Genomic DNA, 23,595 nt, shown 5'->3' with positions numbered 1-23,595 from the left:
AGGGGAACCAGTTTGATAATTGAAACGCTTTATCAATCTAGCAACATCTAACATGAACTGTGCTTCTAAATAAGCAGCCAATTTTCTATTGGGGATAAAATACTTTTTTAATTGAAAAATATCTCTATCAGATTAGTTTACTGGCTACATTTTACAAGCCTTCCATCACAATGTTATTGCCAATTCCCTATTTAAATGTCGTATTTCATGATGACATGAATCACTATGTAATTAATACTCATTTATCATCAATAGTACATAAAGTAAAATATTATCATATATTGCTTTTGTTTATAATAGAGGTTTTATTGATGCAAAGATTAAATGCTGTTAAATTTTGTGGCTTGTTACAAAGTATTTGAAAAAGTTAAACATTCTAAGATAAAGGTCTTCCTTATCACAAGAAAGACTCCAATCTAGTGACCGTTTGTAAAGAAAATGAAACATGGGAGCAAGAAGACTGAAACCATCATAAACAATACAGTTTTGGCTGGGCGCGTGCCTCACACCTGTAATCCCGGCACTTCGGGAGGCCGAGGAGGGTGGATCACGAGGTCAAGGGCTCGAGACCATCCTGGCCAACATGGTGAAACTCCGTCTCTACTAAAAATACAAAACTTAGCTGGGCATGGTGGCACACACCTGTAGTCCCAGCTACTAAGGAGGCTGAGGCATGAGAATTGCATGAACCCAAGAGGCAGAGGTTGCAGTGACCCAAGATTGTGCCGCTGCACTCCAGCCTGGAGACAGAGTAAGACTCTATCTCAAACAAAAGAAAAAGAAAAAGAAAAAGAATATAGTTTTACGAAAGCAAAACGTGTAATTACTTTAAAATAAAGTATCTCGGAAAAGGTTAATGTTTAGGACTTCACAAACACTGTTATTTGTGTTCAATAGTAAGATTTGTATAATTTATACAGAATGGCTTTCTATCTACTGTAATTATTATTATTGAGAAATATATGTGCTGAGATGGAACCATTTTTCTGAAGTAAAGGGAGCCTTTTTCTCATTTGCGCCTAAGTGCCATATGTGCTAACGACAGCTTTGCACATGGCGTGTGAGAAACTGTGAGCTTTATGGCTAATAATCTGTCACGGCTGCAAGTTAAAGCACTGCCTGTGTGAATGATTTGCTTCTTCTACAAAGCAGCACAGGGTGGAAGCCATCCCTATGACGTCAGCACTCTCACTCACGTGCACCCTAACGAGCCTTCCTGAGTGGAAGAGAAGGGGGCTCCGGAACAGCGGGCAGGCTGGGATCGCACGCAGCCCACAGACCAGCTCCCGCCCGACGCCTTATTTAAGAACTGTAAGCATCACGAGGATTTACAATACTTTATCTCCCCCAACTATGTTAGACACAAGTGCAACGCGGATTGTGACAAAATCTAACACTTTCATCTCACAAATGAGGAAAATAAAAAGGGAGGGATTGTAGAAAATCTCACCGATTACTTTCCTCTGCTCCACACAAGCCTGTCTTTATAACAACCATCACAGCGATGATGACCATTTACTGAGTGCCAAGCTCTATGCTGGGTATTTTCCTACAAGTTAGCTCATTTATAAGATTCAAGGGAATTAGGTATAAAATCTCTAATTTGCAGAGGAAAAAATTGAGCTTGGAGACGTTAAGGCAGAACTGGATACACACCCAGACCTTTCTTTTACTGCAGAGCCTCTGCCCTTTCCACCATGTCTTGCTGCCTACACGAATCCAACAAGGGCAATCTTTTAAATCACAGGACAGCCTGCAGGAACAATGGACACGTCGAGTGAACGATGGGGAAGAGGCATGCCATCTTGAGTCCACTGAATGCAGTCATGTTTAAAAACAGAAATTACGTGGAGGCCCACCTCCCTACTCCTTTCCTTCCCCGTGTCCCATCCTCGAGAGTGGCGTTTCTCAGCAAGACTCTAGCTCTGCTTTGGTGCTAGGGTCAAAGCAGCCTAAGCATGGGGCTGCACACGTGGGAATACAGAGAAAGAAAGGCGGGAAGGGGTCACGCAGCCACTGAATTACCAGCTTGACCTTCACTTCTACCGCATCTTAGCTGCTTCTTTCTGAGTTACCACAGCACTTACTCCCATGCGTCCCTGTCAGGAACAGCAATTGCCGAAGAGGAGACAGTGACTGTCTCTGAAAGCCCTTCGGTGCACCATGCGCGAAACTCGGCCAGTTCTGCGCTCTGCTCGCCTCAACCACGCCTGGGTTCTAACGAGACACAGAATTTCTTTTTAAATGGACATGTTTAGTTGCCTGAATTAGTTTGGGAACATGATTAGTAAATTTTCCCAGTCCCTCATTTCCAAATCAAAATTTCCTACTGTGGCGTTTTTCAAAAATCTCTTTGTAAATATCTTCTGTGGAAATATTTACCCAGCACATTTACCAAAGCCATAGGATTTTAAAGATAAAACGGATCTGGAGTTTACACAATGCAGATTCTTTTTGGAAATTCTTAATAAAAATCAGATGTGCAGAGGAGGAGCCAAGTCTCTAAGAACTGCCAAGATCTAGACATTTCAGGTCAACTTCCGAGCTTACCCTGAATTCAAAGCAGCTTTGGGCTGCGCTGCGCCTCCCACTAACTCACACTCTGTTGCCATTGTAACCACTTGGCCTCATTTCCAAGGTATTATCACCCCATTAGCATAATCTTCTGATAAGAAGTACTAATAGTCTAAATGAGAAGAAGACAGAACCCATGTTAATGGTTTTTTAAATTGTTAATTGACCGTGGACCTGACCTGCTATAGATATGAGAAGTGTCTCTATGTTTTCTACAACAGACATCTTTTAGGAATAAAACTGAAAAAGAGTTTAAGCTTCCTTTATAGGACTGAATCACCATGGATTTACAAACTTGGAATTTTTACAGCCTGTGGGTTGGAGTCGATTGCTTTATGACTAAGCCTTCTCCTGACATGAACATTTGGGGAAAAAAACACATGCTTAGCCTCTGAAGCTGAAATTCCTTCCTAAGCTTTACTAAACAGAGAGAATAAAATTAAAGTACAGTGTTTAAAAAGTGAGAACAAAGTACAATGTTAGGTAAAAATACATAGAGAAACTGGATTTTCTTTACAGAGTACATTATATAGATATAAATGTATTATGTAGACACAAAACAAGCTGCTAAAATGCCAAAAAGCAGCATTCAGGAATAAAATGTTAGTATGAGTTTCACCAATACTTATCATAATCCATTACAAACTAACCTCATAGACAAATTCAAAATTTGGAGTCCATGTATTTCACGAAACCATTAAGAAAAATGGTTCACATTTCTGGTGTTAGCATCAATATTAAACATAGCCTCTGATAAATCATAAAATTACAACTTTTCAGCCACTCTGTCTCAGAAAATACTGCTGACAAACTTAAAGCAGTCCATTAAAATGAACTTTAAAAGGTCAGGAGAGTGTACTAGAAATAGAAGGTGCTCACATAGAAATTCAGAATGGCTTCCCCAGTTCCAGGTACTTGGTACTAAGAAATTCTCAGGAACTACTTATGTCTACATGAGAGTGCTGGGAATCTGAGTGACAGTTTTTCTACCTGCGCAGTAGTTTGAGTGAACTGTGCCTGGCAGCTGCCCTCAAATGGCTGTTTGATTAGTGCCTACAAATATCTGAGGAGAAGGCCTTCTTCTCCAAGAGTGCTCCTAGCTTGATGGAATATGAGGGGATCTTCTGACTCCTCTCTGGGGACAAGCGGTGCTAAAATATCTGAACAGCAGGAACCAAGAGATAAGACGTCCTTACCTTTCACTGTTCTTTTTGCCACTAGAAGAGCTGCTGGTAGAGCCTGTGCGATTCCGGTTTCCTTTGGAATCCCCATTGCTTTCTCTTCGACCCCCAGGAGATACTCGTTCAGAAGAGCTGGTCCTCTTGATGTTACTAAGGGTGGAATGTAAGTGACAGTGAACTCCTTAATATCGTGATTTTATTTTATTGCGATGCATACAAATACATACATAGAACATCATCCTTCCACGTGGATATTCAAAAGATAGGCCTAGCTACGGAGATCAAAAAGCTTTTCAGAGTGTCACATGGAATAACACCTCTGCTCTCTGCCTCTGTACTGAGGCCACTAGTACAGTTCACAGTCATGGAGGAAACTGAGACATTAAGACTTCAACAGTACCGTGTGAGAGCACTCCAGGGCCTTCCAGGGAGGCAATCCTGCCCCTGAGCAGGCTTCACTCTCCTGGGATGTCCAATCTTTTGGTTTCTGTGGGCCACATTGGAAGAAGAAGAATGAATTGTCTTGGGCCACACATAAAATATACTAATGCTAGCGACAGCAGATGAATTAAACACAAAAAAAAACTTGCAAAAAAATAGAGTATTAAGAAAGTTTACAAATTTATGTTGGGCCACATTCAAAGCCGTCCTGAGCCACATACGGCCCATGGGCCGGCAGGCTGGACAAGCTTGGTCTAGATGGTGCTGTGCAACCCAGGGGGATGGTGCCCCCAGGAGACATCTGGCCATGTCTGGAGACATCCTTCTGCTGCCACAGCTGGGGAGGGACTGCTACTGGCATGTAGTGGGTGGAGGCCAGGGGTGCTGCTAAAAATCCTACGCAGCCCGGGATGGCCCCTCCACAAAGTATCACCTGGCCCAGACGTCAACAGTGCTGATGCTGAAGAAATCTGGCCTAAAGGCACGCGTGGGACAAATGCTAACAGGATGCCACAGGTAATGACAGAAATGTTCCACCCTATGCAAGATGCCTTCGTTTGGAGGTGGTGTCCATGTAAGTGGCCAACTTCGTTCGTAGGACAAGAGTGACTAGAGTGCTCGGAGGCCTGGGAAGGCAGCCTGGGGAAGGCTTCCTGAAGACTGCGAATTTCCAGGAAAGATCAAATGGCTTGAATGTGTTGTTACGACACAGACAGAAAGAGCCTGCTCTAGGAGAGGGGATCTCCAATACACAGGGGATTCGCAGGCATGAGGGGTAAGCCAGAGCCCAGGCACGGAGTGGAGGCTGATTGTCCCCCTCTCAGAGCACACTATGGACTGTTTGTGTCCCCCAAATTCATGTGTAGAAACCCTAACCCTCAATGTGATGGAGTTAGGGGGTGGGGCCTTTGGGAGGTGATGAAGTCAGCAGGGTGGATCCCTCATGAGTGGCATTAGTGTCCTTATGGAAGAGGCCCAGAGAGCTCCCTTACCCTCTCCACCATGTGAGAAGATGGCCGCCTGCAACCTGGAAGACAGCCCTCCTCAGAACCCGACCACGCTGGTCCCCTTGGTCTCGGACTCCCAGCCTCCAGGATGGTGGGACATATATTTCTGCTGTTTATACGCTTCCCAGTCTATGGACTTTGTTACAGCAACCCAAACTCACTAAGACAGAGCACATAACTGTAGTATAGGTATCTCTGTATATATTTTATAATCGTCATCATTAGTCCACACATTTCTTGAGATCTTATCTCATTTATCATTTTCGCATGCTTTGCAGAGCCTCACACAAAAGTTTGGTGCACACTTATTAAATGAAAGGATGAAATAAATGGAAGTATCACACAGTGACCCTGTCACCAGAAGAGACACAAACTGCTTTAAGGCAGCACCTGCTCTGTAAGCAAAAAAGAAGGAGGGGAGGGGCAGGCGAGGGGCCAGGGCTCTGGGAACAGGCACAGACTTGGGTGGTTCTGGTCTTGACACTTGGAACTGGAGGTGTGGGTGGGTGAGAATACAAGCCTGCAACACCCGAGACAGCTCAGGACAGGCCTTGTCCATCTGGCGGGTGCTGAGCCACGGATGCAGAGGAAATCACGGAGGGAGGAGGTCACCAAGGACGGAAGAGCCCCGGGAAAACTAATGTTTAAAGACGTGGGCTGAGAAGCTACCGCAGGAGTCAGAGGTAGCAGCGACACCAGGAGAGAAGGAGTGGTGCGCAGAAGCTAGCGCAGGACTCGGTACGTGTGCTGGTGCTGCACAGAGGAGGGGGTGAGCCCCGGGAAGTGGGGAGTCTCAGGCGTCTCCAGTGGGCACAGCTTCAGTGAAGGGTGCACGGGAACCAGATCTCAACAAGGAGCACGAAGGAACTGAGGAACTTAACACAGCCAACACCTCTGCTCCTGCACTGAAGCTCAATGTCCTCCCTCCTCATAAGGAAATGACAAACCTCCCATCTAGGCAGTTCCTGCCTGGTGCTGGCTGCTCTCCTTCTTGGTAGCCAGTGACTCTCTCCTCTCTTCCTACCTTCCCCTCTCTGTCTCCTCTGTCTATACCCTCCTTAGCCCAACTTGCAGTCCTCCTTCCTTTGCAACTTCCAGTGGCTCAGTTAGTAATCTCCGAGCAGGTTTTTCAAAACCCTCACGGTATGTTGGCTTTGAAAAATCACCTCGCTCTCAGGGTGATTATCTGAATACACTTTCCACATAGTCTTTTTGGTAACTGGGGAACCCTTGAGTGGACAGTGCCAGAATCTTACAACTGCAATCAGCAGGGTGTGCCTTAAGGTCAAAATGTGCGTTTTGAGAATGCTCAATTTGGGGACAAGGAAATTACAGATTTTAAGCGAGCATTACATTTCTGAAATTTGGGATTAAAGTCTAAAAATTACAGGAGACTTTGTGCTTCAAGTTCAAGATGTTTCCCTGACGACAAACACCAAGCAAATTTGACTTAGCAGGATTATTCTCCGCCCAGTCTTTAGTACAAGGCTCTGAAGCACACTTTGCCCTGACCAGCTGCCGGGGCCCTGGGAGATTTTGCAGCCGCAAGAAGAGCCCAGAGCTCGGCCTCTGGGGCGTCCTTGTGGGAGTTCATGGCAAGTTCACAGCAAGTTCGAGAACTGTATAAAACACCCTTAAAGAGCTGAAAAACCACAACTGTTCATCAACTACAGCAAACAATACCTGATTTTCTAACAATTAACCCCCAACCTGGTGGCTGGAAGGGTTCATGGGGGTGCCAGTGATGAAAACTGCAGCAGCAGCCACAGTTAACATTTAAGGAGTTCTCTGGACTTTTACATATACTGTATTATTTAATTAAAACCTCACAAATCCCAGCAGCAATATCATTATCCTCATTTTACAGATGAAGAACCAAATTCAGGAGTGTGAAGCAACTTGTCTGGGGTTACAGCAAGTGGTGGGGCTGGTGACTTCAACCCTGTGTTCTCTCTATTAGGCCCCTAATCAACACCACCTGCAATTTATGAATGTCAAAGTATACTAGTTTTGGAGGACCAGATGAGCATCTAAAAAAGCAAAAAATGTCAATGATTAATATAGTTACATGATTGACGACTTGATGAATGGTAGGCACTGGACAAGACCTTGGAGCTACTATGTTAAAACAGAGATGGAAACAGTGGAAGGAACAGCCATGGTGACAAAGTAAATCTAAGTTCCCCTCACCTTGGTGTCGATCTATTCAGTTTGCAAGCATTGAGAAGACTCACAGATCTGTTTAATCTACGTATAAGAGGCACAGAAACAAAGCAGAATAAACGTGAGTGCAATTAATAAAAGTGTGGAAAAATACTTTGATAAGCTTCAGTAAATTGCAGGACGCACACATCAAAACTGAAAAACATTTTGGTTCGCATATATAGATGTGGATATAATCCATCACAACTCTTCCAAGATATTTGTCATTCCCATATTTGCATTAAAATGTTAAACTTTAAAAAAAAACTTACTGTTGTCCCAGACGTAGAATAAAAAACAAGACATTTCCTTTTGAGAACCAACGGCTCTTGTGAATTAAAGAGGATTTACTAGGACTCAAAGTGAAGGACAGAAAATAAAGCTTGAAGACAAGACATTTGCGGTAACAAGGGCAGCCAGAGAGAGCAATACTGTACACTCACTGCAGGAAGCCTCCTCAAATAACCAGCAGGGAATATCAAAGAAGCTATGTTCCCTCTGGACGGCGAGTGAAAAATAATGCTCTTTATTTTGAAAGTGGTAGAAGTACAGGCTTGTGAGAGACTGCGCAATAATGCAGTACATTTTCTAGTGCTTAAGGCAAGTATTTCTGGTGTAGAAATGCATTAGACATCACCATTACTTTGTTTTCCCTTCTGCTCTCTGCCCGCACACCCAAACCTGCAACCTTCTAAGTTATGAAAATAAATGGTTCTTTACATTACATTACGTATGCATTCAACAATTTGTGCCAATTAACACTTTAGACATAATAAAATTTCTGCAAAGAGACTGGTGACCATAAGAAAAACAGATGTCTTTCTTCTTACGGTTAATAGGAATTCTAAGCATAAGAACCTACAATTAGGTTTTCCTTCATCATGTGATTGGGAATCAAAAATTGGTTTTCCAAAATTTTGCAAAAGTATCCCAAACTTTTACAACCAAAACAGAAATCTGACAGGCAGCTCTTAAGTGTGACCAGAGATTTTCTGATGATTTCATTTGTCCCGACAGCTGGGGCGACTAACACTGGATAAAAGCAGTGAACTGCTCAACAAACACTTACTAGGCATCGACCAACCACTGTGCGCTATGCTGAGTGCTGGAGGGTCCACAGGGGACTAGGACCCACCTGGCTTTTGTCCCTCAAATTACGAGATAATTCTGACAGACTGAGATGACGCATTTCAATAATTAAATTAACAAATGCTCATATCTTTCACTGTCCAAAAACTGATCTTTGGCAAAATCCAAGTTATTTTTCAGGAAGGCTAGTGGTCTTGGAGAATCTTAGAGAATTCTATATACACAAGTCTTTTTTTCTACAATACAAAGTCAGCTCAAGCTAGTGGGGAGAACCATATCACTTCTGATAATGGGACACATCCCACGGGTCTTCCTTTGTTCAACAGGACAATACTTCCACCTCTATTTTGCTACCGAGAACAGACTCAAACATGGATTTATCACCTACGTTTCAATTCATCTGAATAACAGAGAAATACATTAGAAATAATTCTTAAAAATCAACTGAAGCCAGATTTTGGCTTTCTGTTCTTCAAATCACGCTATGTCCCCAGCACTGACTTCAGTGCAATTACAAATGCTGTGCTTCTAACAAGTGGAACTATTTTTCCAAAGGACTATTGGCTGTTTGTTTGGAAGCAAGAGATATTTACCATTCTATCTCACATTTGTCACAGAGCATTTTTTAAATAACGCTTTTTGTACCAGTTTTGTTCTTTTGATCTCTGTTCACATAGCTTGGCCTATTGTCATGCTCTACTTATGAGCCCAGAGAACAGTGATTGTCTCTTTCTTGAGCCAGTAGAAATGTTACTCCATTGTCAGCCTCCGCATCCCCACTGAGCAAGGTATGACCTACAATGTCTTCTCTGGATTTTCTGCCTTTTTTCCTTTGCCTAATGGAAACAAAGCTTTTCCCAAGGATTCCAAATCAAGCCCTCAATCGAAGTCTTAATTGGCAACACAAAGCACAACCGCTGGGCACTGGACTATTTCCAAAGGGGATTTTGTTCCTAAGCACCAGGCTGAAAAACCCCCAGAGAAAAGAAAACAAACATATACCCATCCACACACCACAGATGCCCCGACTCATTTAATTTGGAACTCTGATTACAGAAAAATTCCTACCTGATTGTAAACAGATTTGAAATGACTTGGAAGTTATTTTAATCCTAATATTCAGAATGCCCAGCCTGCTTCTGTTTTCAAAATTCTCTCCTAATGAGAGATCTACAGGAACTTTACCGCGGAGTAGCAATTAGATGCTACTGTTCTTATTTCCAGCTTCCAAATGGAAGGGAACTCCCATCCACTGAAGCCCATAAAAGCCAGAAACGAACCAAAATACATGAATCACTACGCTTTCACTCAAAACCCAGAGTCTTGAACACTCAGTCTAGAAAACTATGTATTTCTAGTTGGCAGCTATATGCTGACCACAGCTTATTAGAGTAATCAAATGGATATTCTGTAAATTATAAGGAAAAGTCTACAGAGGCCTTAGAATGTTTCTGGGAGGGTTACCATTTAAATGCGAGTACACAAATGTACACACTTAGAAATAACATGATGGCTACTATCATAATTTTTCACGTGTCCATTCATTCCTTTCTGTCTTGCTCCCTTCCTCCCTCCCTTCTTTACTAAGATAAAATTGCTGAGAGTAATCGCCACCTATGAGCCCTTTCACATCTGGCTGAAATGTAGGGGTGTAAGACCCAGGCCTCTGTTCATAGCCCGGACTTGTTTCTTTACTTGCTGTTTGGCCCCGGCGCCCCCTTATCAACATCAGACTTCCAATCTGAGAAATCTCTGCTGAGAGTCACCCTCACTCCTGACGGCTGCTCCTGCTCCCACAAATAGTACACGGACAGGATGGGACATAAAAGAAGGATGATTTGCAAGCAGTCATTATAGCAAGCATTTTCCTTCGGCAGATGTCAGGGGTGACCTGGAAATCTGTGCAGGAAGCAGCCGAGCACAATGGAAGGCACACAGGCTTTGGATCCAGACAGCCCAGGCCACGTTCCCCACGCTCCAGCCACACGACCCTGCCACTGCTTCATCAGGGTTTGTGTGCTACTCTAAACCCTTCATTGTCATTTCAACAGGGTTCACAGCATCTTCTCTCGGAGTAGATCCCATCTCAAGAAACTACTATTTTGGCAGTAATTCCTCACCCATTAAAGTTTTATCAGGAGATTGTAGCAACTCAGTCCTATCCTCAGGCTGCACTTCGAATTCTAGTTCTCTTGCTATTTCCAGCATATTTGCAGTGGCTTTCTCCAGTGAAGTCTTGAACTGCCTCAGAGCCATCCATTAGGGCTGAAATCATTTTCTTCCCATTCATCTTGTGTTCATGTTGAGATTTTGGCCTCCTCCCATGAATCACAAATGTTCTTTTTTTTTTTTTTTTTCTTTTGAGACAGGGTCTCACTCTGTTGCCCAGGTTGGAGTGCAGTAGCACAAACATGGCTCACTGCAGTCTCAAACTCCCGGACTCAAGCAATCCTCCTGCCTCAAATTCCCAAAGTGCTGGGATTACAGGTATGAGCCACTGTGCCTGGTCCCACAAATGTTCTTAAAGGCATTTAGAATGTTGAATCCTTTCTAGAAGGTTTTCAATTGACATTGCCCAGATCTATTAGAGCAATCACTATCAATGGCAGCAATAGCCTTGCCAGGTGTGGGGGCTCACGTCTGTAATCCCAGCACTTTGGGAGGCTGAGGAGGGTGGATCATGAGGTCAAGAGATCGAGATCATCCTGGCCAACATGGCAAAACCCTGTCTCTACTAAAAATACAAAAAAATTAACTGGATATGGTGGTGTGCACCTGTAATCCCAGCTACTCGGGAGGCTGAGGTAGGAGAATCACTTGAACCCAGAGGCAGAGGTTGCAGTGAGCCAGGATCACACCACTGCACTCCAGCCTGGGAAACAGAGCAAGACTCTGTCTCAAAAAAAAAAAAAAAGTATTTCCTAAATAATAAAACTTGACAGTTGAAATTACTCCTTGATCCAAGGGCTGCAGAATGCATGTTGTGTGAGTTGGCATAAAAACATTAATTTCCTTGTACCGCTCCATCGGAGCTCCTGGGTGACTAGGTACACTGTAAATGAATGGTAATATTTGGAAAGGAAGCTTTTTCTTCTGAGCAGTAGGCCTCAACAATGGGCTCAAAATATTCAGTACATCATATTGCTGTAATAGATGTGCTGTCATCTAGGTTTTCTTCCATTTACAGAGCACAGGCAGAAGAGATTTAGCATCACTCTTAAGGGCCCTAGGATTTTTGGAAAGATAAATGAGCACTGACTCCAATTTAAAGTCACCAGCCACATCGGGCTCTAACAAGAGTCTGTCTCTCCTCTGAAGCTTTGAAGCCAGGTATTGACTTCTCATATAAAAGTCCTAGATGGCATCTTCCTCCAATATAAGGCCGTTTTGTCTACACTGAAAATGTGTTGTTGTTGTTGCTTTTTTTTTTTCTTTTTTTTTTTGAGACAGAGCTTCGCTCTTTTTGCCCAGGCTGGTGCGATCTCGGCTCACTGCAACCTCCGCCTCCTGGGTTCAAGCAATTCTCCTGCCTCAGCCTCCCAAGGAGCTGGGATTACAGGTGCCCGCCACCACGCCAGCTAATTTTTTGTATTTTTAGTAGAGACGGGTTTCACCATGTTGCCCAGTATGGTCTCGATCTCTTGACCTCGTGATCTGCCCGCCTCAGCCTCCAAAAGTGCTGGGATTACAGGCGTGAGCCACCGCGCCCGGCCTAAAATGTGTTGTGTAGTGTAGCTGCTTTCATCAGTTATCTTAACCAGCTAGGTCTTCTGCATAACCTGTAGCAGCTTCTACAATAGCACTTGCTGCTTTGCCTTGCACTTTTATGTTATGGAGAGGGCATCTTTCCTTCATCTCATGAGCCAACCTCTGCTGGCTTCAGTCTTTTCTTCTACAGCTTCCTCACCTCTCTCAGATTTCGTAAAATTGAAGAGAGTTCGGGCCTTGCTCTGTATTAGGCTTTGGCTTAAGGGAATGTTGTGCCTGGTATGATCTTTGATTCTGACCACTCAAACTTTCTCCCTATCAGGAATAAGGATGTCACCTTTTTTTTTTTCCGCGTGTTCACTGGAGTAACACTTCGAATTTCCTTCAAGAACTTTTTCTTGGCATCTACAACTTGGCTAACTGTTTGGCACAACAGGCCTGCATGAGTCCATTTAGTGCAGCTATAAAGGAATGCCTGAGGCTGGGTAATTTATAAAGAAAAGAGGTTTAATGGCCTCACAGTTCCGCAGGCTGTCCAGGAAGCATGGCACCGGCATCTGCTCAGCTTCTGGTGCGGTCTCAGGGAGTTTTAAATCATGGCAGAAGACAAGACGGGGCAGGCATGTCATTTGGCAAGAGAGGGAGCAAGTGGGGAGGAGGTGCCATGCTCTTTTAAACAACCAGACCTTGAGTGAACTCACAGCAAGAACTCACTCATTGTGAGGACAGCACCAAGACGTTCATGAGGGATCTACGCTGATGCCCCAAACACCTCCTCCCAAGCCCATCTCCAACACTGGGGATCACATTTCAACTTGAAATGTGGGGAGACAAACATCTAAACCACATGATGGTCTATCCTGGCTTTTGGCATGCCTTCCTCATTAAGCTGAATCATGTCTAGCTTTTGATTTAAAGTGAGAAAAGTATGACTCTTCCTTCACTTGAACACTTACAGGCCATTATAGGGTTACTAAATGGCCTTATTTCAATACTGTTGTGTCTCACGGAAAAGGGAGGCCGATGGAGAGGGAGAGATAGGGAAACAATGGGCAGAGCAGTCAGGACACAAACTGCATTTATGGATCAAGTTGGCCACCTTCTCTGGGTGCTGTTTTGGGTGCCCCAAAACAATTATAGTATTAACACCAAAGATCACTGATCACCATTCCAGACATAATGATAACAAAAAAGTTTGTAATGTTGTGAGAATTACTAAAATGTGACATGAAGTGGGTACATGTTGGAAAGACGATGCTGATAGATTTACTCAACACAGGCTTTCCACCGCCTCCAATTTGTAAAAAAATGTGGTAAAGCACAATAAAGACAGACACAATAAAATGAGGAATGCCTGTATTTGCTACAATAAAAAGTGAATCTTTAAACAACTCACTCTTGAACAATCAATGGTCAAAGAGGAAATCACAAAGAAATTTTAAAAATATCTGGAGACATATGAAAGTACAACATACCAAAACTTACAGGAGGCAGTTAAAGGGGTACTAAGAGGGAAGTCTATAGTGATCAAAGTTTTCATAAAAAGAAGATAGATCTCACATCAGCCTCCTAACTTTATACTTCAAGGAACTAGAAAAAAAAGAAAACCAAAAGTTGGCAGAAGGAAGGAAATAATAAAGATTAGAGCAGAGACAAATGAAGGGGAGAATAGAAAAACAATGGAAAAAAAAATAAACAAAACCAAGAATTGGTTTAAAAAAGATCAACCAAATTGAAAAACTCTTAGCTAGACTAACGAAGAAAGAGAGAAAATTTAAATAACTAAAATTAAAAATGAAAGGATATTACAACTGATATAACAAAAACGAGAAGGACTATAAGAGACCACTGTGAATAAGCATATGCCAGCAAATTGGGTGACCTAGAGCAAATGAATAAGTCCTAGAAACAAACAGCCCACCAGGACTGAATCATGAAGAAGTAAAAAATATGAACAGACCTAGAGCTAGTAAGGAGACTGAAGCAGTAATCAAAAATCTCCCAACAAAGAAAAGCCCAGGACCTGATGACTTCAGCAGAGAATTCTATCAAACATTTAAAAAAGGATAAATTCCAGTCCTCCTTAAACTCTTCCAAAGAATCGAGGAGGAGGGAACACTTCCAAATCATTGCATGAGGCCAGCATTATTCTAATACCAAAACCAGACAAAGATACGAGAAAACTACAGACCAATATCCCTGATGAACGTTGATGAAAAAATCCTCAACAAAATACTAGTAAACTGAATTCAACAGCACATTAAATGGATTATACACCATGACCAACTGGGATTTATATTTGGAATGCAAGAATGATTCAACACATGAAAATCAATCAATGTGATACAATATCCACAGAATAAAGGACAAAAACCACATGATCATTTCAATTGATGCAGAAAAAACATTTGACAAAATTCAACACCCTTTCATGATAAAAACAAAACAAACTAGGAATAGAAGAAAACTACCTCAATGTAATAAATGCTAGATTTGAGTGGCCATAGCTCAAATAAATACTCAATGGTAAAAGACTGAAATCTTTTCCTCTAAAATCAGGAGGAAGGCAAGACACCCACTCTTGCCACTATTATTCAACATAGTACTCGAAGTCCTAGCCAGAGCAATTAGACAAGAGAAAGAAATGAAAGGCATCCAAATAGGAAAGGATCCAAAGTAAAACTATCTGTCTACAGATGACAGAATCTTATACTTAGAAAACCCTAAAGATTCCAGAAAAAACTCTGAGGACTAATACATAATTTCAACAAAGTTTCAGGATACAAAACCAACACACAAAAATCAGATGCATTTCCATACAATAACAATGATCAAGCTGAAAAGGAAGTTAAGAAATTAATTCTATTTACTGCAGCATCAAAAAGGATAAAATACTTAGGAATAACTTTAACCAAGGAGATAGAAGACTTATACACTGAGAACCACAAAACCTTGCTAAAAGAAAATACAAAAAAAGAGAAAGACATCCTAGGTTTATGGATTGGAAGACTTAATATTGCTTAATGTCCATACTACTCAAAGTGATATGCAGATTTAATGCAGTCTCTATCAAAATCCCAATGGCATTTTTTGCAGAAATAGAAAAAAACTATCCTAAAATTCATATGGAATATAAAGGGATCCTAAATAGCCAAAACAATCACGAAAAAGAACAATACAGTTGGGGGCCTCCCATTTCCTGATTTTGAAACATACTAAAAAGCAAGAGTAATCAAGATGGTAGGGTATTGGCCATAAGGACAGATGTGCAGATAAATGGTACAGAATAGCCTGTGATGGATGAATGGATAAACAAAATATGATAAAGATGGGGATAACAGACACTGGGGACTCCAAAAGGAGGGTGGGAGAGAGGTGGGTAACAGCTGAAAAACTTCCTATTTGGTATTATCTTCACTATCTGGGTAACGGGATCAACAGAAGCCCAAACCTCAGCATCACAAATATACCCTTGTAACAAACCTCCACACATACCCCCGAATCTAAAATTAAAATAAAAAGCAAAATATGATATATACACACAATGCAATATTATCCAGCCTTAAAAAGAAAATCAGTCACATGCTACAATATGGATGCGCGTCGAGGACATTATGCTAAGCAAAGTAAGCCAGTCACAAAAGGACAAGCACTACTTAGATGATCCCACTTCTGTGAAATACCTAATGCAATCAGAATCATAGCAACAAAAAGTAGAGATGTGGTTGTCAAGGGCAGTGGGGAGAATAGAGGGGGACTTACTATTTAATGGGTCTAGAGTTTCTCTTTTGCCTGATGAAAAAGTTCTAGAGCTCTGTTGCACAACAACAGATGTGTGAATATACTTAACATTACTGAACTCTTTTTTTTTTTTAGATGGAGTTTCGCTCTTGTCACCCAGGCTGGAGTGCAATGGTGTGATCTCGACTCACTGCAACCTTGGCCTTCCAGGTTCAAGTGATTCTTCTGCCTCAGCCTCCCAAGTAGCTGGGATTACAGGCATGTGCCACTGTGCCCAGCTAATTTTTGTATTTTTAGTAGAGATGGGGTTTCGCCATGTTGGTCACGGTGGTCTCGAACTCCTGACCTCAGACAATCCACCCTCCTCGGCCTCCCAAAGTGTTGGAATTACAGGCGTGAGCCACTGAGCCTGGCTAGCACTACTGAACTCTACACTTAAAAACAGTTAAGGTAGGCTGGTCTCACACTCCTGAGCTCAAGTGATCTGCCCACCTTGGCCTCCCAAAGTACTGGGATTATAAGTGTAAGCCACTGTACCTGGTCCTAAAATATAAAAATCTTTAAATGGCAATTACAAAATAATACGAAAGTTAAGAGCAAACTGTGCTCTTTGTGACAGATAACATCAATATTTAGACTCCACTGTTGGGTACATTTTGAAAGCATGAGCTTATCCAAATTGCACAGAGAAAAATCTGAGGTTGCCATGGCAATCTGAATTTTGTCATGTTCCCAGTACGGACTTGGGAACATTTATTTATTTTTACCCAGGTTATACTAACATTTGTTTTTTCAAAAGAGAACTTTAAGTAAAAATACAAAACACCACACTGTGGTTTTAGCCAGTGAGGTTTCAAAGGCAACACAAGTAAATCTAAAACGAGAATAATAATAAACTTAACTAGTTCCTGTTATGGCAACATATAAAATGTTGGACTTTGATAAGCTTTAACTCAGAGAAGAAATTGTACAATACGATTTTAAAAAGTAATACTCATTTTGGGATCGAAGAGAGAACTGCTTTTAGAGTTCCTTTAAGGCCCTGCCTCTGGCTCACCTTTTGGTTGTCGGCACAGCGGTTTCTTTCCTGGCCCCGGAGGGGGACGGTAGAGAACCACTAGATTTCTTTGGTAACACAGTGCCATTGTTGACAGTGGTTCTTAAAGGCAGGGTCTGCATCAGTGGTCTTGCTGTAAGACAAGCAGAAAATAACATCAGAAACTTCCCTTTTGTAAAGGTAACATTTTACAGCAGGGGTCCTCAACCCCCTGTTAGGAAGATGACGCCACACAGCAGGAGGAGGTGAGCAGTGAGCGAGTGAGCAACTCTTCATCTGCATTTACAGTTGCTACCCATCACTCATGTTACCACCTGAGCTCTCCCTCCTGTCAGATCAGATTAGATTCTCTTAGGAGTGCAAACTCTTGTGAACCGTGCAAGCGAGGGATCTAGGCTGAGCGCTCCTTATGAGAATCTAATGCCTGATGATCTGTTGCTGTCTCCCATCAACCCTAGATGGGACTATCTGATTGCGACAAAACAAGCTCAGGACTGCCACTGATTCTACGTTATGGTGAGTTGTATCATTATTTCATTATATATTAAAATGTAATAATAATAGAAAGAAGGCACACAATGAATGTAACATGCCTGAATCATCCCAAAACCATCCCCAACACCCACCCCCACTTCTATGGAAAAATCATCTTCCACAATTTTCTTGGTGCCAAAAAGGCTGGGGACCACTGTTTTACAGAACGTAAGCCAGGTAGAAAGGAAAAGGACATGAATTTTGAAACACTAGCAGCACTGACAAAGATATGAAGGCAATTCCTTGGAGAAAGGATCATGTTTTCTTTTCTTTTCTTTTCTTTTTTTTTGAGACAGAGTTTCACTCTTGTTGCTCAGGCTGGAGTGCAGTGGCACAATCTCGGCCACCTCAGTCTCTTGGGTTCAAGCAATTCTCCTACCTCAGCCTCCCGAGTAGCTGGGATTACAGATGCTGGCTACCATGCCCAGCTAATTTTTGTATTTTTAGTAGACATGGGGTTTCACCATGTTGGCCAGGCTGGTCTTGAACTCCTGACCTCAGGTGATCCGCCTGCCTCAGCCTCCCAAAGTGTTGGGATTACAGGTGTGAGCCACCATGCCCAGCCAAGATCTTCATCTTTTCAACAAAGGGAACCTAGACACTAACCTCACACCCTACACAAAAATTAACTCAAAACGGCCCATAAACCTAAATTTAAAATGCAAAACTATAAAACTTCTAGAAGAAAGTGATTTGGTGATGAGTTTTTAGATCTAATACCAAAAGCACAATCCATGAAAGAAAAAAATTGATAGCTTGGACTTCATTAACATTTTTAAAAATTTGCAAGAGAACCTAAGAGGATTAAAATGCAAGGCATAGATTAGGAGAAAATATTTGCACATCACATATCTGATAAAAGACTTGTATAAGGAATATAAAAAGAACTCCTCAAATTCAATGGTAAGAAAACAAACAGCCCAATTAAAAAAATGGGCAAAAGATCTGAAAAGACACTTCACCAAAGAAGACATATACAGATGGCACATAAGCATATGAAAAGACGCTCGACATCATTTGTCATTAGGGAAATGCAAATTAAAACAATAATGAGATACTTCTATACACCTATTAGAATGGCAGAAATCCAAAAAGACAGACAAAATACCAATTGATGGCCAGGACGCCGATCAACAGGAACTCTCATTCCTTGCTGGTGGGAATGAAAAATAGTACAGCCACTGTGGAAGACAGTCTGGCAGTTTCTTATAAAGCTAAATATAGTTTCACCATATGATCCGGTAATTGTACTGACACTAGGTATTTACCCAATTGATCTGAAAACTTATGTCTACACAAACCCACATGTAAATATTTAGAGCTGCTTTATTTACAATCGTCAAAAACTGGAAGCGACCAAGATGTCCTCTGATAGGTGAACAGATAAACAAACTGGCCCATCCATACAATGGAATATGAGTTGGTGATAAAAGGAATGAAGCAAACCACATCTGAAATCCACATTGTTAAAGGAAAGCAGCAAGTCTGAGAGGCTCCATGTTGTATGACTGCATCTATATGACATTTGAGTAAAGGCAAACTAAAGACAGAAAATCGATTTGTGGCTGTCAGAGGTTGCAGGGCAGGGGCTGAATAGGTGGTGTAAAGGAGGTCTTCTAGGGTGATAAAACTCTCCTGTAAGATACCATCGTGAGGGATATGTGACATGATGCCTTGTCAAAGCCCAGAGACCCTTATAGCACCAAGAGTGAACCTTGACGTATGTAAGTAAAACCGACTAGGAGACGGGGAAACCCCAGGATGGAATGAAGATTGTATGACAAACATACAACAGCCTCACTGAAGGCAGTGAGGGGAAGGAAGGTGCTGACCTAAGTCATTCTGGAAATGAGTAGAGACTCTAAAACTAAAGATAACAGGAACTGCATATCAGCACTGCAGTTTAGTTAGTAAGCTTGCTTCCCACAAAGGTGGAGGCTAACAATTCTGAAACCACTACACAGGAACACCAGGATGGGACAATTACATAAAAGGAGGGAGGATGGCAGGGGCAGGCCTCTCACCGTTGGAGAGGGAGGTGATGGATAAGCAAGGGGAGATGGCGGGAATGAACCATGTGCCACTAGAGTAGAGACATCAGGGCAGACTCGGGTTTCCCGTAACACAGATGCAGATACGTAAGTATAAATACATACACAGACACACATACAGGTTAGTATAAACACATGTTTCTCAGCTCTGTCTGCTGAGAGGGCTTAAAGCAATGACACCCAATGCCCAAACCTTGGTTTCCAAGGCCGTTCTATAGCAGAAGGAAGCAGGCCTCCAGGGGAAGCAGCTGCACGTAGGGCTGGGGCAGGGAACACATGAATCTGGAGTCTCCTGTGGTGCCACAAAGTAAAGAAGTGCTCAGACAACAACAATAAAACCAAAAGACACTACTTTGGTGGGGGCAAGTCAAACGGACACAGGACCTAACTGAAAGAGCTCCCAAAGGCCAAAGCTGGAACAATTTGAGCCATAAAACAAATAACATGGTATTCGGTTATAACCCAAAGTACACAACGAGTATCTGTAAGTTTATGCTGCAGTATATATAAATAAATGATTGGGTAAATATATAAATGAAGAGAACAGACAAATCCCCATGCAGCTATATTCTGAATAATTTATGTGGCTACCCCACCCTCAAGAAGGTAGAATATAATCTGCCACTCCTTAAGTGCAGCTGGCGCATGCTGACTTCCTTCTAACAGCCAAGTGATGAAGTTGGGGGAGAAGTCATTTCCAGTGGACAGACCTGACCAACACTCCCTCGGCCAGGTGGCCAAGGTCAACAACCACAGTGATGAGCCATGTTGATGGCATACACCCTTGGACGGGATGTGCTGATAAGATGAGAACGGCACTTTACCTCTGTGCCTTCCTCCCGAAAGCCCATAACCTGAGTCTATCCATGAGAAAAACATCACACGAAGCCAAGTTGAAGGACAGTCAATGAACTCTCTAATCGGTATTCTTCAAAACTGTCAAGATCATCAAAAACAAGGAAGACTGTCAGCTTGGAGGAGGCTGAGGAGCCAGGGTAACTAAAGATCATGTGTTACCCTGCATGGGAATCTGGAACCAAAAGGGCTTAAGGGACAAACTAGGGAAATCCCAATAGAGCATGGCCATTAATTAATAATAATGTATTAATATTGGTCCATTAGTTGTGACAAATGTACCATACTAATATAAGATGGTAATAACAGGCAAAACTGGGTACTGTGTCTATGGGAAACTTCTGTGCTTACAACTTTTCTAGAAATCTAAAACTATCCTATAATAAAAAGTTCATTTAAAAATGCTAGCAGAGGCCGGGCATAGTGGCTCACTCCTGTAATCCCAGCACTTTGGGAGGCTGAGGCAGGTGGATCACCTGAGGACAGGAGTTTGAGACCAGCCTGGCCAACATGGTGAAACCTCCTCTCTACTAAAAACAGAAAAATTACCCGGCTGTGGTGGCATGTGCCTGTAATCCCAGCTAGTAAGAATGCTGAGGCAGGAGAATCGCTTGAACCCGGGAGGCGGAGGTTGCAGTGAGCCGAGATCGTGTCACTGCACTCCAGCCTGGGCAACACAGGGAGACTCCATCTCCAAACAAACAAATAAAAGAGCTAGCAGATTTTGTTCATTAGAGAATTAAATCTGCCTCCATTAGGCTCTTAAAATATTACCAACAACAAAACTGTATATTATGCCATATTTTTAACTTGCTAGAACTTTCCAGTCCCTAAAGCTGAGGGCCAATCTTCCTTCTCTCTCTAATGTAAAAGAAAGTGGGGCCTCCTCCATGCTCCCACACCGCCTTGCCTTAGCCACCGTCATCACACTTGGAATGCTAAATCCAACAGTCTGTCTACTCCATTGACTGCAGGATTCTTGAAGCTAGTACCTGCTCCCAGGCCTACACACAGAAAGGAGTCAACATACATTGGAAATTTAACTTGGTTCAATTTCAATAACAAAAACCTTTCTCCTAAGAGAAGACATCATGTAGCCATTTTGGAGTCACTACTAAGTTGTTCATTCTTTCTTGAGTTATAATTTCAAAATTCAATCTCCTAACAATCTACTGTTGTCCTTTTCTCAAAAGAATAGAAAATAGGATTTTAAAAGCCCATGAAAAGAAAATCAGATGCAATGCAGGAGGCATTCCCAGAGTGTATATTTTATATCTTAAAATACAATAGAGTAGCCTCAGAAGCAAATAGAATATTAAAGTTGTGATGAGAGATCATGAAAGAAAAATAGAGGGTGGGAAGAGGAGGAAGAGGAGAGGGATGGGAAGGAGGAGGGGGACGCACAGTGACTACTCTTGGAGTGACTGAGAGGTTGGATCGATTCCCAACTTCGGCAAGATCCAATTACTGCTCATCCCTGTCTTGATAACATCCTTGGGTTTTTGTAACCACTGACTGATTAAGTAGCAATGTAACCCCCACCACCATCGTGCTTACTAAGTACCTATTTTGCACATGACATCATGCCAGGTTTCTTTCATGTTACCATGTCTAAAAATTATTAGCCACTCAAGGAAGACAGCTCTCTACCATAAGAAAACCTGGTGGAAGGAAAAATACCTCCTAGTGTTGAGTCTGAACAGGTGCCAGCCTGGATCTTGAAGACGGCAGGAAAAGAGGAGCAGCTGTAATGAATCATTTTCAGATAAGGGCTCTTTAAAAATGCAGAAGTGACATAGCACTAGGGAAGGTTCAAACACAATTTTCTGCTCCTCAAGTGCTAAGACAAATGGATCCCTAGCTTCCAGATGACACTAAGATATGAGATATTCTTTTGGTTCATGAAAGGGTTGTTTAAAAAAAAAATTTTAAATTGTTCCTAGAGGCAAAACACAGCAACAAACACAGCACCAAAAGGAGAATTTCTCAGATGAAAGGAGCCTGAGAAACACCGTGTTTGGAATGCATCGGGTGGAAGGATTGCAGGACGGCTGGAATCCTGTCTCTGGGGGTCAGAGGTGCCCAGGTGAAGGAGCGCAAGGGCCCTCAAGGCACACAGGACTGGACTCATCCTCAGCTGAGCTGGAAGACATAGCCCAAACCTTGGACTCCTTCTAAAATAAGGTCAGAGTGCTCACCTTGCAGGACTGCTGTGAGGATTAGGAATGAGGAATGCGAAGTTTCTAGCACAGTGCCCGGCACGTAGTAGACACCCTAGAAGTGGTAGCCATTATCCTCTGGCTAAATCCCGACAAGAAAATACTCTATTGTGGACACTGGGTGCAATTTTGTATCCTGAATATAATGTGAAGAGAATGAAATGCTATGGTCAAGTGGTACCAGAGGCAGAATCAGAGCCAGTGAGAACCCACGGGCTGCATATCTCGTACACAGATTTGGAGGAGAACCCCAGGCACATTCTCACATTCTCACCCAAAAACAGCCACTTGCTTCCTGCGCTTACACCAAGGCACAGTGGGGGAGGTAGTGGAGCGTGGGGGAAGGAACTCAGGTCTGGGAGTTAGGGGCCGGGGCACCAGTCCCTGCTGTGTCCCCATCTAGTCATGTGTCCATAGGTCAGGTCCTCTGGGTCCCGTTTTCCTTACCCATAAAGGAAAGGCTTTGGTCAAAAGTGTTCCTTAAGGTATCTTCCCACTCTGAAATCTATTCTCTTTCATTCATGTGAGAAGAGTGTTCTGTAAAGCAACATCTGAGTTTCCCAGTGAGTTGGGCTCTCTGAGGACAGACCCTACCAACTCACCGGAAGTGAAGGGAGGGAGAAGGGCAACCAAGCTGAAGACTGGTTTCCAGTAATAGGTGCAGTATTTTTGCTCAGCAGTTTCCTGTTATATTTCATACTATTTAAACTACCTGGAGTTAGATTCCCTGCAATATGACGCCATAGTTTGGTAACTGAAATCTAACCAAGGTTTTAAAAATCTCAGGTCCAAAAACATTCATAATTAAGCCTGAAATAAATTTTTTTCATCATTCTAAATGGTTGAATTGGAATACCGAGATTTCAAGAGTACTATCCGTGATAATATATTTTCAAAACTACAGTTGATATGAATAAATCTAGAAGTTCTAGTAAA

The 23,595-nt window shown here is 42.4% G+C and overlaps 1 protein-coding gene across 18 annotated transcripts in view; it reads right to left on the bottom strand.

Annotated features, from left to right (window-relative positions):
- EML1 (EMAP like 1) overlaps positions 1 to 23,595 on the bottom strand; it is a 210,632-nt gene that overhangs the window by 61,395 nt on the left and 125,642 nt on the right. For 11 of the 18 annotated variants that reach the window (XR_013396529.1, XR_013396527.1, XR_013396528.1 and 8 more), the window contains 2 exons: positions 17,001 to 17,133; positions 3,771 to 3,905 (listed from right to left, as the gene is read on the bottom strand). Coding sequence is in view for 14 of the 18 variants with exons in the window: in XM_015144474.3 (XP_014999960.1) it covers positions 3,771 to 3,905; positions 17,001 to 17,133 (268 nt within the window). In the remaining 4 variants the exon portion in view is untranslated. Of the gene's footprint in view, positions 1 to 3,770; positions 3,906 to 7,393; positions 7,451 to 17,000; positions 17,134 to 23,595 lie in introns of all 18 variants that reach the window. The other 7 variants (XR_003731712.2, XM_015144471.3, XM_077941691.1 and 4 more) reach the window with 1 other exon arrangement.

This window comes from Macaca mulatta, chromosome 7, assembly GCF_049350105.2.
Source record: "Macaca mulatta isolate MMU2019108-1 chromosome 7, T2T-MMU8v2.0, whole genome shotgun sequence".
Taxonomy (NCBI): domain Eukaryota; kingdom Metazoa; phylum Chordata; class Mammalia; order Primates; family Cercopithecidae; genus Macaca; species Macaca mulatta.
The sequence above is the reverse complement of the archived record's forward strand: the minus strand, read 5'-3'. Positions and strand labels throughout refer to the sequence as shown.